This window comes from Centrocercus urophasianus, unplaced genomic scaffold (assembly GCF_019232065.1).
Source record: "Centrocercus urophasianus isolate 14NV4802_14NV808 unplaced genomic scaffold, USGS_Curo_1.0 seq_19, whole genome shotgun sequence".
NCBI classification, from domain to species: domain Eukaryota; kingdom Metazoa; phylum Chordata; class Aves; order Galliformes; family Phasianidae; genus Centrocercus; species Centrocercus urophasianus.
The window spans coordinates 4185160-4197133 of NW_024884744.1; the positions used below are offsets into that span (position 1 = coordinate 4185160).

The 11974-nt window shown below is 51.5% G+C and overlaps 1 protein-coding gene across 1 annotated transcript; it reads right to left on the minus strand.

Annotated features, from left to right (window-relative positions):
• Positions 1–2976: 2976 nt before the first annotated feature.
• Positions 2977–11201, minus strand: SLC2A2 (solute carrier family 2 member 2). The gene is made up of 11 exons (XM_042821014.1): positions 11091–11201; positions 10627–10722; positions 10241–10518; positions 9426–9550; positions 8573–8688; positions 7874–8036; positions 7553–7740; positions 6989–7093; positions 5358–5459; positions 4845–5048; positions 2977–4679 (listed from the first exon to the last, which is right to left on the minus strand). Exons 1-11 carry the CDS (start codon positions 11121–11123, stop codon positions 4488–4490), a joined length of 1602 nt encoding a protein of 533 aa, XP_042676948.1. The 5' UTR covers positions 11124–11201; the 3' UTR covers positions 2977–4487.
• Positions 11202–11974: the final 773 nt, after the last annotated feature.

Here is an 11974-nt window from a genome sequence, read left to right on the forward strand (position 1 = left end):
GCACGGCGCCGCGCACACGCGCCCGACCACTGCGGCGGCCGGCGGGAAGGGGCGGCGGGCGGCGGGCAGCGCGCGCACCACGCCCCGCGCCCCGCCCCCCCGCTTCCGCTCGCTTCCTCCGCGCTGATTGGTCCGTCCCGCCTCGTCCCGCCCCACCCCTCGGCCCTCGGCCGGCCACGTGCGAGGCGCTACGGAGAGCGGCGCGGCTCAACCGGCGCCGAGCGCGGAGCTCGGCCGCCTGGGGGCGCCCTCGGAGCAGATCGGAGCGAACGCACCGCCGGGCCTGAGGGGGGCGCTGCGGGCTCGGAGCACGGCGCGGCCGCCGCGGCGCGGAGTGCCGTGGGCAGAGGCTGCTGGCTGCGCCGTTCTGTGCCGGCTGATAAGCGGTGCCCGGATCGCACCGTTAAGTGTTCGTACATGAGTGCGCGCTGTTTTCTTACCGACACGTGTGCGATGAGGTGCACGTGCTCTAGGGCATCTTGCCTTACGATGAAGTACTTCACGAGAGAGCTGCCAGCTCTTCTGAGCGCATGCTGCGGCAGGACGGAGCCAAGCAGAATGATGGTTCACTTTTTTGAGTGTCAGGATGTGAACTTCGTTCATTTTCTACAATTGAGAGATTAATTGGGTGTGCCCCGAGACATCTCCTGTACTAAACCACAGCTTTTTGCTGAGGTGCAGCTGTAGGTAGATGATATCTCTTTTTCAGAAACAAATATTCCTTCAGCCTTTATCAGAAATTCATTAAAAAACCTGAAAATCAGATGCCCCCGAAGTGCCCCGAAGCACCTCATTTAAGCCCAGCTTTAGCCACACATTTCAGCCAGCTCTGGGGCAAACACACAGCCTTGTTGCCAGCAAACTCAACGCAACACGGGAGGCATTGCTCTATCCCTCCCACAGGACAATGCTGGGCTCAGCAGACCCTCCGTGTTCCTGCATGTGGTCTGAACCAGATGAAAGAGCCTTTGCTGTGACCTTGCCCTAGGCATTGCACTCTGCTCCAGGCACTGCTTGCGCGCTGCCATCTCCCCTCTGCTTTTCCCAAGACTGAGCTCAGCACCAGCTGCTCATCCCCTGTTTGTGGTGGCCTTGAGAACGGGATTCTGGGATGTCCCTGCAGTGATTAGGGGCTGTGTGTCCTGGGATGCTTTCAGCTCCCATCACGCTGCCTCTTCTTGCTCCCTGGTCGCTCTTGACTCATGTGCTCTGCCTGGCTGTGCAGATGTGACGGGGCAAGGTATGTGCCTTGCTGGCAGAATTACCCTGGGCACACACTGCAGGTATGAGGCAAGCAGTGTGACAGTGCCAGGAACACTGAGCCAGCTGGAACCAGCTGTAACTTGCACCAGGAGGAGGAGATATGCATTGCAACTCTGCTATTTGCTCCTCCCAGGCTGATGCCACGCAAATACCAGGACATGTGCCCCACGGGGAGCCTTGCTTCTGACTCCCAATCTGCTGTCCTGCCTTGCAATTCCTCAGCCCCTGTAGGTTTCAGTGGAAGATAAGGACACAGAGCACCATCAGACCCTACAGCGTTGGTCGCTGCTTGTGAAGTGCTTCAGTTTCATCCTCATCAGCTGTTTGAGTCGGGAGAGGGAGGTCACCTCTTCTCCATGATGAAAAACAAGTTGAAGTGAGGCAGAAAAATCAGTGATAAATGAGTGTGGAAAGTGTTAATGGAGCCAAATGTCCCGAGCTTATTGGATTAGGAAAGTCAAACTAATTTTGAAATTACGCCTCGAGTGTGGGAAACTAGATATTGTTCACCATTTATCTGACATAACAGAAAAGTCTTAATGGCTGTCATCTCAGCACATTAGGAAAACACTGTCGAAGCTCTTGCTGACAAGATGCTTTCTCAGGGGCTATTAATTATATTGGTTATTAGCTAACCATGGTGCAGGAACATATTTTGCATGTTAACTAAAGTGCAACGACCATTTAGCTAATAAGTATGATTCGGTCTTTTGAATCTTAATGATTAGCAACTTAACAAAACTGTAACACAGAGATAAAAATAATGATTGAACGAGCTGTGTCATAAGAACAAGTTTCAGCTGGATCTCATATGTAACAAGGGCAGATAACGTGCTAATTGCCAGCCTGATGGGAAAGGACAGACGTAAACATATCTGCAGATCTGACCAACCCTTGTGACCCTTTCCTGCATCCCCATGCTCGGTAAAAGTGCACTGCGACAGCTCAGCCCAGCATATCAGCTCCATCCCTCCCAGCAGCACGGTGAGGACAGGGATTGCCGAAGTACTGTGCAGCTCCCAGCTCTGCTGTGCTCTCCATGTAGCCTTCCCCACGGCAGCCACTAGCAGAATTGATTGGAAACATCCCAGGATAAGCAAAATACCATCTGTAGGGGATGCTACAGATGAAAGAATAATATTAAAAAGCACAAAGGCTCAACTCAGCACTGACCAAGCAAGGGGAGCAACCCGTTAGCTCTCAGGAGTCCCCGTGTGCTGGCAGCAGGCTGTAGAAAAGCACACAGCGGGAAGATATCTTTCTGCTGGTAACCATTTTTACGCTCTTATTACCCAAGTGGCTCTGAACCCACGGTGAAGTTCAGGAATTCACCTATGGCAGCATGGGCTTTGTTAAACTGATGTACGTGCTACATTACAATCAGAAATTCAGGCTTTTAGTTGTCATTTATTTGGTAACACGGAGGAAAACAAAGGCTGCCTGGCTCGGTGTGTTGCTAAACAAATGGTACCTCGCTGCTGCGTTATTCATTTTGAACGCAGACCCTCCTGAAAGCACCATTGACTGATGCTCCTCAGGCATCTGCACAAAGCTCAGCTGCACGCCACCAGAGATGTTTTGCAGCTGCACAGCAAATGCCACCCACAGAGCAAATGTGCCCTACTGGAAAAAATCCCTCCTGTCTGGAGATGGACGTGTGTCTGAGATGTACAGAGGGGAGAGACAACAGCACAAGGCAGCACACACTGCAGGTGTTGTTCATGATCAGCTTTATGTAACAGACACAGATAACACTGCTGTTATTGCAGGCATTCCGGGAAACGGTGACATCTCCTCCACTGAACGCATGGGGACAATGCTGGTCCTGGTGAACTTTGTGCCTGCGCTTCCATTCGCTTGGAAAGAGCCAAAAATTTGCAAAGTCTGCATGGGAAGGAAATTCAGGCCCAAAGAAGGGAGTGTGAACATTCCCATCACGGCCACTGCAGTACTTGTCATCGCGGTGAGCTCACTGTGAACAGCACTGATGTTTCTTCCTAAATAAATAGTGGGTATCTATCCTGAGAAGCTTCTAGAAGACCTTGTTTCACAGCAAGGAATATACAAATCTTAAAAGCTCAAGTAACAAAATTGTTGGTTGTTACGGTTGATCTAAGAACTGTACAAAAATAGCAGAGGACAGTGAGGGGAGGCGACCTGGCAATGGTCACACCATGGGAGAGATGAAACAGAGAGGAACAGCTTCCTACAAGGAAAGAGGAGACAAATAGTCTGCAACCACACATATCAACCCAGACAGAGTTTCTTAGTTTCTCTGAGAAACACTAAAAAATGCTGGACAGGCTTGAGAGGTGAGCACATGCAAACCTCTTAAAGTTCAACAAGACCTAATGCAAGGTCCTCTACCTGGCTCAGGGCAATCCCAAGCATGAATACAGGCTGGGTAATGACTGAACGGAGGGCAGCCCTGAAGAAAAACACTTGAGTGGATGAAAAAAGGATGCCTATGAGCTGTCAGTGTGCACTTATAGCTCAGAAAGTCAACTGTACCTTGGACTGCATCAAAAGAAGTATGACTGGCAGGGCAAGGGAGGTGAATTCCTCTCTGCCCCTGTGAGACTCCACCTGGTGATAAGGCCCTGGCACAGGTGCCCCAAGAAGCTGTGGATGCTCCATCTCTGAAGGCATTCAAGGCCAGGTTGGATGGGGCTTTGAACCTGATCTAGTGGGAGGTATCCCTGCCTATGGGACTGGATGGACGTTATGGTCCCTTCCAACCCAAACCATTTTGTGGATCTGTGATCTGTGCGGTGTGCTGCTAACACAGCTGCATTAGCAGGTGTTTTCTCAAGGCTTCAGATCACTCAGCAGGAGGAGGCAGCAAGCATGAGAAGAAGAGGTGAAGGCATGAGGCTTCAGCATCACGCAACCCCTTTTTCCTTCGTTCCAGCTGAGTGATGACCCTGTTTCATGTAATGCTTTGCCAGCTGGTAAGATCATCCTGCCACAATGCAGTGGGACACAGAGGCACACATGTACGGTATTCCTCCCATTCTTTCCTTGGCTCTTCCTGCAGCTCAGCTCTGCCAACAGTTTCAGAGCAAAATGCCAGCTTGGCACCTGTGGCTGGATGGTGCAGGCAGCGCTGTGAAGTCCCGCAGTTGATGTGTCTTCCTGTGCTGGAACCTGCAAGGTGTTTGTGAAATGAGACTTTTGCCTAACGTTTCCTTCTGCATCCCTCCTTCCTGTGCATGTGGCCATGCCTACGCCTCCTCGCCGCCATGCAGGTCTTCCAGCTCCGTCATGGATTTGGCCGGTTGCTTCTTGCGGCGGAACGCAGCTGCTATCTCCTCAAATGATTTCCCCTTCGTCTCAGGTACTTTGAGGTACGCAAACAGGAAGAAGACCAGAAGGAGGACGGCGAAGACGACGAACACATACGGCCCGCACAGATCCTGCAGCAGGGCAGTGAGAGCATGGCACAGCCATCAGACCACAGCATGGCTTATCGTCACCCTGCCTGCATAGCCTCAAAGATCCGGGGGACGTGTGCACATCCCTCTATTCTGCCCTGGGGACCTCACCCGCCTCATTGGTGCTGCTTTAGGGAGGTTTCTTACCGCGATGTACTGGAAGCACATCCCCACGATGAAGTTGCAGGCCCAGTTGCAGAAGCCGGCAACGGCAATGGCGGCAGGGCGCGGGCCTTGGCTGAACAGCTCAGCTACAATGAACCAGGGGATGGGCCCAGGCCCCACTTCAAAGAAGATAACGAAGAGGAAGATGGCGATCATGCTGACGTAACTCATCCAGGAGAACTGGCTCTGCAAGAGGATGCACTTGGTGTTATGGTTCCAACACGCTTCTCGTTGATTATTGCTAATTAATTAAGTTTCTTTTTCAGAAATCACTCTTTATTCAGACAAGTAGGGGCTGCACATGCAGGACACAAAGGGCGCAATGTCCCCGGGTGCTACATGACAAAGAACAGCTTCAGCTATTGCTGTTTTGTCCCTCCTGAGGACAAGTATTTTCCAAACCTCTATGAGATGAACATGCAGAGCTTTCATCTTCAGGAATGCTTTCTCTTCTCGTTCACAAATTACAGAGAAAAAGTGGAGATGGAGCCTTACCAGGAGCGCAAGTCCAACCGTCATGGCCACGGCGCTGATCAACATGCCCATCAGACCAGCCAGGAACAGCGAGCGCCTGCCTGCCTTCTCCACCAGGAAGACCTGCAGAAATGCATGTATGATCAGTCCCTAGCGGTGCTGCTCTGAGGAGGGTCAATCAGGTCTGTTAGAAGCAAACAGCTCGTTACCACCACCGCACCTCACTGCTGCTCTTTTAGCTCACGTGGTTGAGAGACCGCTGCACCTTGCCTGTGTGGCAGCTGGAGTCAGAAGTTTCACCCCGGTGGCTCCCAGAGTCCTGCTTAGCTGACAGCCACAATGCTCAACTTGATCCTTCGGCACTTCCTGGACTCTGGTCATCTCACCCAGCTTTTGACATCTGTATCTGTATACCAACATCTTCACCCAATAAGGAGATGGAGGTAGCTTCAGATGGCAACAAACATGACTTGCCTTGAGATACCCTACATCAGCCTCTGAAGCTGCCTTTTCTTCCCTTCCACTTTAAAGGACACTTGTGGCCATTCGCTCAACCTCAGACATCTCCTTTTCCTGTAATTACGGCCAATGATTTACACTTCCAGGAGATGGTCTCTGTTCTGGAGACAGGTCACCCTACTGACTCATGGAGCTGCAGAGCCTCCGCCTCCTCTCTCCTTGCCAAGATCTGCCTGTCTGTCAGTTATTCTGCCTTTTAGTCAGGGGCTGTCATTCATTGACAGGTGTGTGTAACTCTTTAAGTGTTGATGGCCAAGAGAACAAACGTCCCCAGGGTAGATGTGGAATTTCAGGAGCCCATCTGAGCTGGAGGCAGACCTCCTCCAGTGGCACAGCCTCTGTGCCTGGTTTCACAATGAATACTCATGGCTTTCCCTCTGCACGGGACCTGCAATGGACTTTCTCTAAAGAAATTTCACCCCAAGGCCTCCTACCTCCATAGGATGGGCTAAGATCTGTATTTCTGCATTGCACCTAGTCCCGCTTCCTAGTGGGTGAAAGTCCTTTACTCCCTAATATGCTCCAAAGATATGAGGGAGGTGGTCATGCTTGGCATTTCCTGCTCTTCCTATAGTAATAATCACATTTAAAAAAAAAAAGTCTGCTGATTAGAACTGAATTAATGCTCCCAAGAGATAGACAAGGTTGGGAAGGCTGGGGAAGCTGGAACCACCCTTTTATTGCTGCAGAGCATTGCATAGATCTGAGGAGGAAAAGTGCTCTGTTTGTTCATTGCTATGAAGTAGCCTTTGGATATCGATCATGCAGGCACTGTGTGCATGCAGAGGAAAATCTGAAAGACCAAAGATAAGAAGAGGCTTATGAGCTGTCTGCTCCTGGGGCAGATTGGACCTGTGGAATCACAGTCTCACGTGTAACTTTGTCTGGGGCTCAGTGCTGATCTACCTGAGCTTCCCTGCACAAGATGACGCAGCTCTCACTCACAAGGCACTGAGCAGTGCTGTCTGACAGCAAGGATTTTCCAGAGGAGGGGATGCCCAGGATTCTCCCCGGAGGTATTTGCAGCTCTGCAAAACCACGACCCCCAGCCCCGGCTCCAGCATAAAGTCGAGTTTCAAAATCAAATCTCAGCTCTCTCATTTTGGGGATCTAGGGCAGACGTATTTACTTACGGAGATAACTGTGAAGACTGTGTTCACCACTCCAACGCCAATGGTTGCATAAACTGGTTGGCCAACACCGGCTCTCTCGAAAATGTTTGTAGAGTAGTAAAAGATCTATCAAAATGCAGTAGGATGAAGGATTAGGTAACGTGGCTGCTGTAACCATCTGTTCTCTTGAAGGAACGATTTATCCTGCTTGCCTGACACTTGAGATTATTTAATTGTGATTAATCTTTCAACTTTTAAATTATTTATTACAATAATTAAAGCCAAACCTTTTGAAAGAACCTGAGGGAGTTAAAAACCCTATTTAAATTTCCCCCCTGAACTATTACATTTTCACTTTTGACAGTTCTCCTCCACCCATGTTTAATCTCCAAAATTGGATTGCCAGCACTGCCTGCTGGAAACAAATACCGTGATGGGACTGAGGTTTGAAGAGCTTTTTGGATATTATTACATTGAAATGACTCCAATGTCTCCCTTCTCTCAAAGAATAAGGCAGTTCCTATCTTGTGGAAGTGAAGGACAGCAGGACAGTGTGGGTTTCTTTCACATTTTTGGGAGCCTCACCGCGTTGATGCCCGAGAACTGCTGCGATATCTGAACCATCAGTGCCACGATCACAGCCTGCCGGTACTTGGAGGAGCTGAACAGCTGCCCGATGGACACTCTCTTTTCGCTCGCAGCTTCTTGCTTTTCCTTCTCCATCTCAGCAATCTCTTTCATCGGGTCACAGTTTCCTCTGAGCCTTTTCAAGCCTTAAGAGAAAGTTCAACATTCTTTTATATTATTATATTAGCGAAGGAGCCTTCCCTGGCCAAAACAGAGGTGCACCGATAGGTAACACTGGGTGGTGTAAGAACAGTCAGGTGAACCCAGAATGTCTCTTACTTTTTTTGGCCTCCTCCACCTTCCCCAGCTTGATGTAGAGATAGCGGGGGCTCTCGGGGCACAGCAGCAGCAGGAAGAACTGCAGCAGAGCAGCCACCCCAGACAGCCCGAGCAGCAGCGGCCACAGCTCATCGTTGCCAAGGAGAAAGTCCAGACCCAGGACCTGGAATTATGGAGGCATGTTGGAAAGCAGGAAGAGGTTTCCAAATGATGCGTGGGCAGCATTTTTCTTTGCACTACTTGCAAAGCGTTTCTGTAACCACAGCACAACAAGCAGGGCCTTACCACGTTTTTCCCCAATTTTTTTTTTTTTCAGGAAAGAGTAAGAAGATGCAGACTTCTGGCTGTGTCCCATGAGATGAACTCATGGATGCGCCAGTCTGTCACACGGTGGGGACACCCAGCACAGCGCACAGTGCTCCCTGCTCCCTACCCCTCTGACAGAGGCATTCTTGCACAGTGAGTATCTCATGCTCAGCATCCGGTCTGACTCTGACCAGGCGTCTACCAAAATCTCACATGGGTGGGCAGAAGTCCTTGGGATGCTTCACACCTCTGACTCAGAGCTGGACTTTAATCCCATTCGGGCAAATTCTCCTTCAGCTTTGGAATGGAATGTGAAAAATTTCTCTAAGGCTCTTCCATGTATCCCCTGATATCTGTCATGCTCTCTCTGGTTCTGCGGCTTTCCCTTCGTACCTGGCTGATGAGGATGCCTGTGACGATGGCCAGCTGGTGCAGTGTCCCCAGTGCTCCTCGGAGGGCAGTGGGAGAGACCTCACTCACATACATGGGCACGAGGCCAGAGGAGAGCCCTGCACAGAGCATATGAGCATCACCTCTCTGTGAGCAGCGGAGACCTCTCCCCAAACTAGAAAGGAGGATGGAGACCGAATCCCACATCCAACATCCTGCCTCTGTCGTTTCACATACATACATGCAGCATCCTGCATCCTCCATCCCACAGCCCACATCCCACGTCTCGTATCACACATCCCATGTCCCACACCCCACATCCCCTCCAGCCCAATCCCTTGCAGGGCTGTTCAGGTGCACATGCACACGCACAGCCCAGCACGGAGCAGAGTTCTGCTGGGAGCAGTTATCACAGAGCAAAGAGCTTCAAGCTTTCCTTGACCCATCAGAGCGCACCAGTAACAGTGATAACAAACTGTATTTCTCAGCTAATTCCAACGTAATTCCATATTATCTGCCTGCTATCTTTTCCTCACTACCCACAGCACTGCTGTACTGTCTGTAGTCTGGGTGTAGATAGGCTGTTTCTTGGAAACCTGTTAAACAGCACAATTAACAGCATGCTCATGGGACAGTCACCACCAAGACAGAGCCTGAAGTCTGAGGCACTGCCCAGGAGGAGGATCCAGCTCCCTTCTAGCATAATTAATTTAATGATGGAGCTGACCCGAATACCCCTGTAGAAGATTGAGAAGGGTGGGCATGGGGGAGAAACCCTTTATAAACTAAAAAACCCTAAATACTGCAGAAAATGAGAAACCCTCCTGGTCCCTGCGCCCGCCCCGCCGGCACTCACCGCAGTACAGCCCCGTGATCGCCCGCCCAGCGATGATGAGGATGTGTGAGGGCCCCAGCTTGGCCAGCCCCATGAGGAGGTTGCCAGCGATGGAGAGGACGTTGACCACCAGCATGGCTTTCACCCTGCAGGGCAGCAGAAATATCAGTGGGGTGCAGGGAAACCAGGGTTTACAACAGATGGCAAACGCTGCTGAAATGCCCTCTCTTTTTTGGCATGAAAAGGATGGGAGTATCTGCAAGGGTTGCTCAGTGGCTTCTTGGTTGAGGGCTGAGCACTGAAATAAAACACCCAATCTGTAATTTAGGACCCAGACCTCTGGGATGTTAGGAGCACTGTTTTGGAGGTCTGATGCTTTTTTAACTGAATTAGACAAAATAGCACAAGTGGTATTTCTGCAAGAAAGAAGAAGGTTTTGGAGAAAATTCAGACAGGATGGCTTACGCTGTGCTAATGCAGTGTACTAGGTTTGGACTTGAAGATCCTTATATTATGTGCTTAATGATTATGTGCTTCTATGAATTTGAAATTCATGGAGAGGAGTTGGAGAGCGGGGACTCACATGCCTGGAGAGTGCATGGGAGCAGGAGGGCAGGTGCTAAATTCCAGCTCTGGGCTCTGCATAAAGCTGTAAATACCAGGGGAAATGAATCTGGTCCCTCCCAGTCCTGAAACCCCACTGAGATCTGCCCAATAAAATTATGCTGAAAACCTCAATTCTTTGGAGCACAAAGCAGAGACTCATAGCGGGCATGCAGTGACATTCGGGTTGGGTGATGCCTTTTGCTCAACTGGAGCCAGAGGCAGCTGCTCACCTCCCCATCCGGTCGCCGATCCAGCCCACGGTGAAGGAGGAGACCATGCCTCCAACAGCAAACATGGAGACAGAGAGGGACCAGTACATGGTGAGGATGTGAGGGGACACGGCGGGGTCCTCAAAGCCAGCTGAGGGTGGGAGCGTTCCCTCAGAGCTGCCCCATGCCTCCGTGCCTGGGATGGTGACAGTGATGGCAGCATCGTTCCTGGAGGTGTTGGTGGCGTGCCTCACCATGGGGATGGCACCCAGCAGGCGCCCATAGTGCGCTTCTATCACCTGCAGCGGGCAAAGAGGAAAACGCCATCATTCAGAGCTTCAGAGCTACAGCCACCCCTGGGCTCTGCTGTGGGGATTTGCCTCCCCAGCACCCTGCTGGGCACGTACCTTCTGCGGGGCGTTGATGACACCCAGGCTGTAGCCGTACTGGAAGAAGCCCAGCACCGCGGTGAAGACGGAGAGGACCAACGTTCCTGTGAGGTGCTGGGAGGAAGCAGAGCACAGCCTCAGCCCCAGCCAGGAAGAACGCAGCCCTGGGACAGAGCCATGCCCCGGCAGTGTCCCAGCAGAACCCCTCAGTGCAGCTGGGAGGACAGACCAAGCTGCTGGCTTTCAGCAGTGCTGGTGAGAGTGCTTTTTTCACTCTGCCACAGTTGAAATTATCCTCTGAGGTGACAAAGATCTTAAAAAATATCCCCCCAGCCCCTTTGCTCTGGCTCTGTACATAGACATCGCAGAGCAGTGAATTAAGAGGGGTATTTTTGCTGGTTGCAGTATTGGCATGCAGCAGCCACCAACCCTGGGTGCTGCTCTCCCCCCAATTCCCAGTGCCCACCACCATCAGCAGTTACCTTCTCCGCCTGCATTTTGCTTTTCCCATCCATCCCCACTCCTCTGGACAGCGTGCTGAGCTGCTCCCACTCTGCAGAAGGGACACCAGGGGCAGCAGAAGTGGCCGTGCAGCAGGAGATGGGACTATATCACCTCCGGAGTTAATGAGAAACCCGTCCTCCTGGCAGTGCTCAGCTCAGAGCCAACCCATGCATTTTGGGGGTGACAAATAGAAGAACGGGGACTCGGCAGAGAAGGGACGTGGGCAGTGCAGTGGCACATTGAGCTTGGGCTGTCCTATGGCACTGTGCCATGCTGGGGAGCAGGGAATGCAGCCACACACAGGAGTTCAGCACCCGTCTGGCTTCTGTATAGGGGTTATCGACTGTATCACAAAACCTGCTGAATTTTAGCAAGAAGAAACCTTTCCAGCACATGGAACAAAGATGATAGGAAATGAGTACGCGTTTTATTTATACATCACTTGGCACCTGCTTTAAAAGATATTTGTGAAAGCAAACGTACACAGATGCAGATGTATCCAGGTGTTTGTATGCATGTAGCTCAGCCCTCACTGCAGTGCCTGCGCCCACCACGTGCGGGCATTCGGGTGCTCAGGGAATGCTGTATGCAGACCCAGAGACACAGCGCAGCCAAATGACCCCGAGCACCACCATTACCCCACTGTCCCCAAGCAGCCCGTGGTGGTGTGAGCACACAGCCCCACTTGCTGTGACTGCTGATGCTGTGTCCTGCATGTCTTGGACTTTGCACAGTGCTGCGGATCTGGTCTGAACTGGTACTGCTCGGCTCTGTGCTGAAACCCTGCAGGGCTCAGGTTGGAACCCCACATGCCAACAGGTGCTGCTGCCTTCCAATGGGTTACGGTGAGTCATGGTGCTGT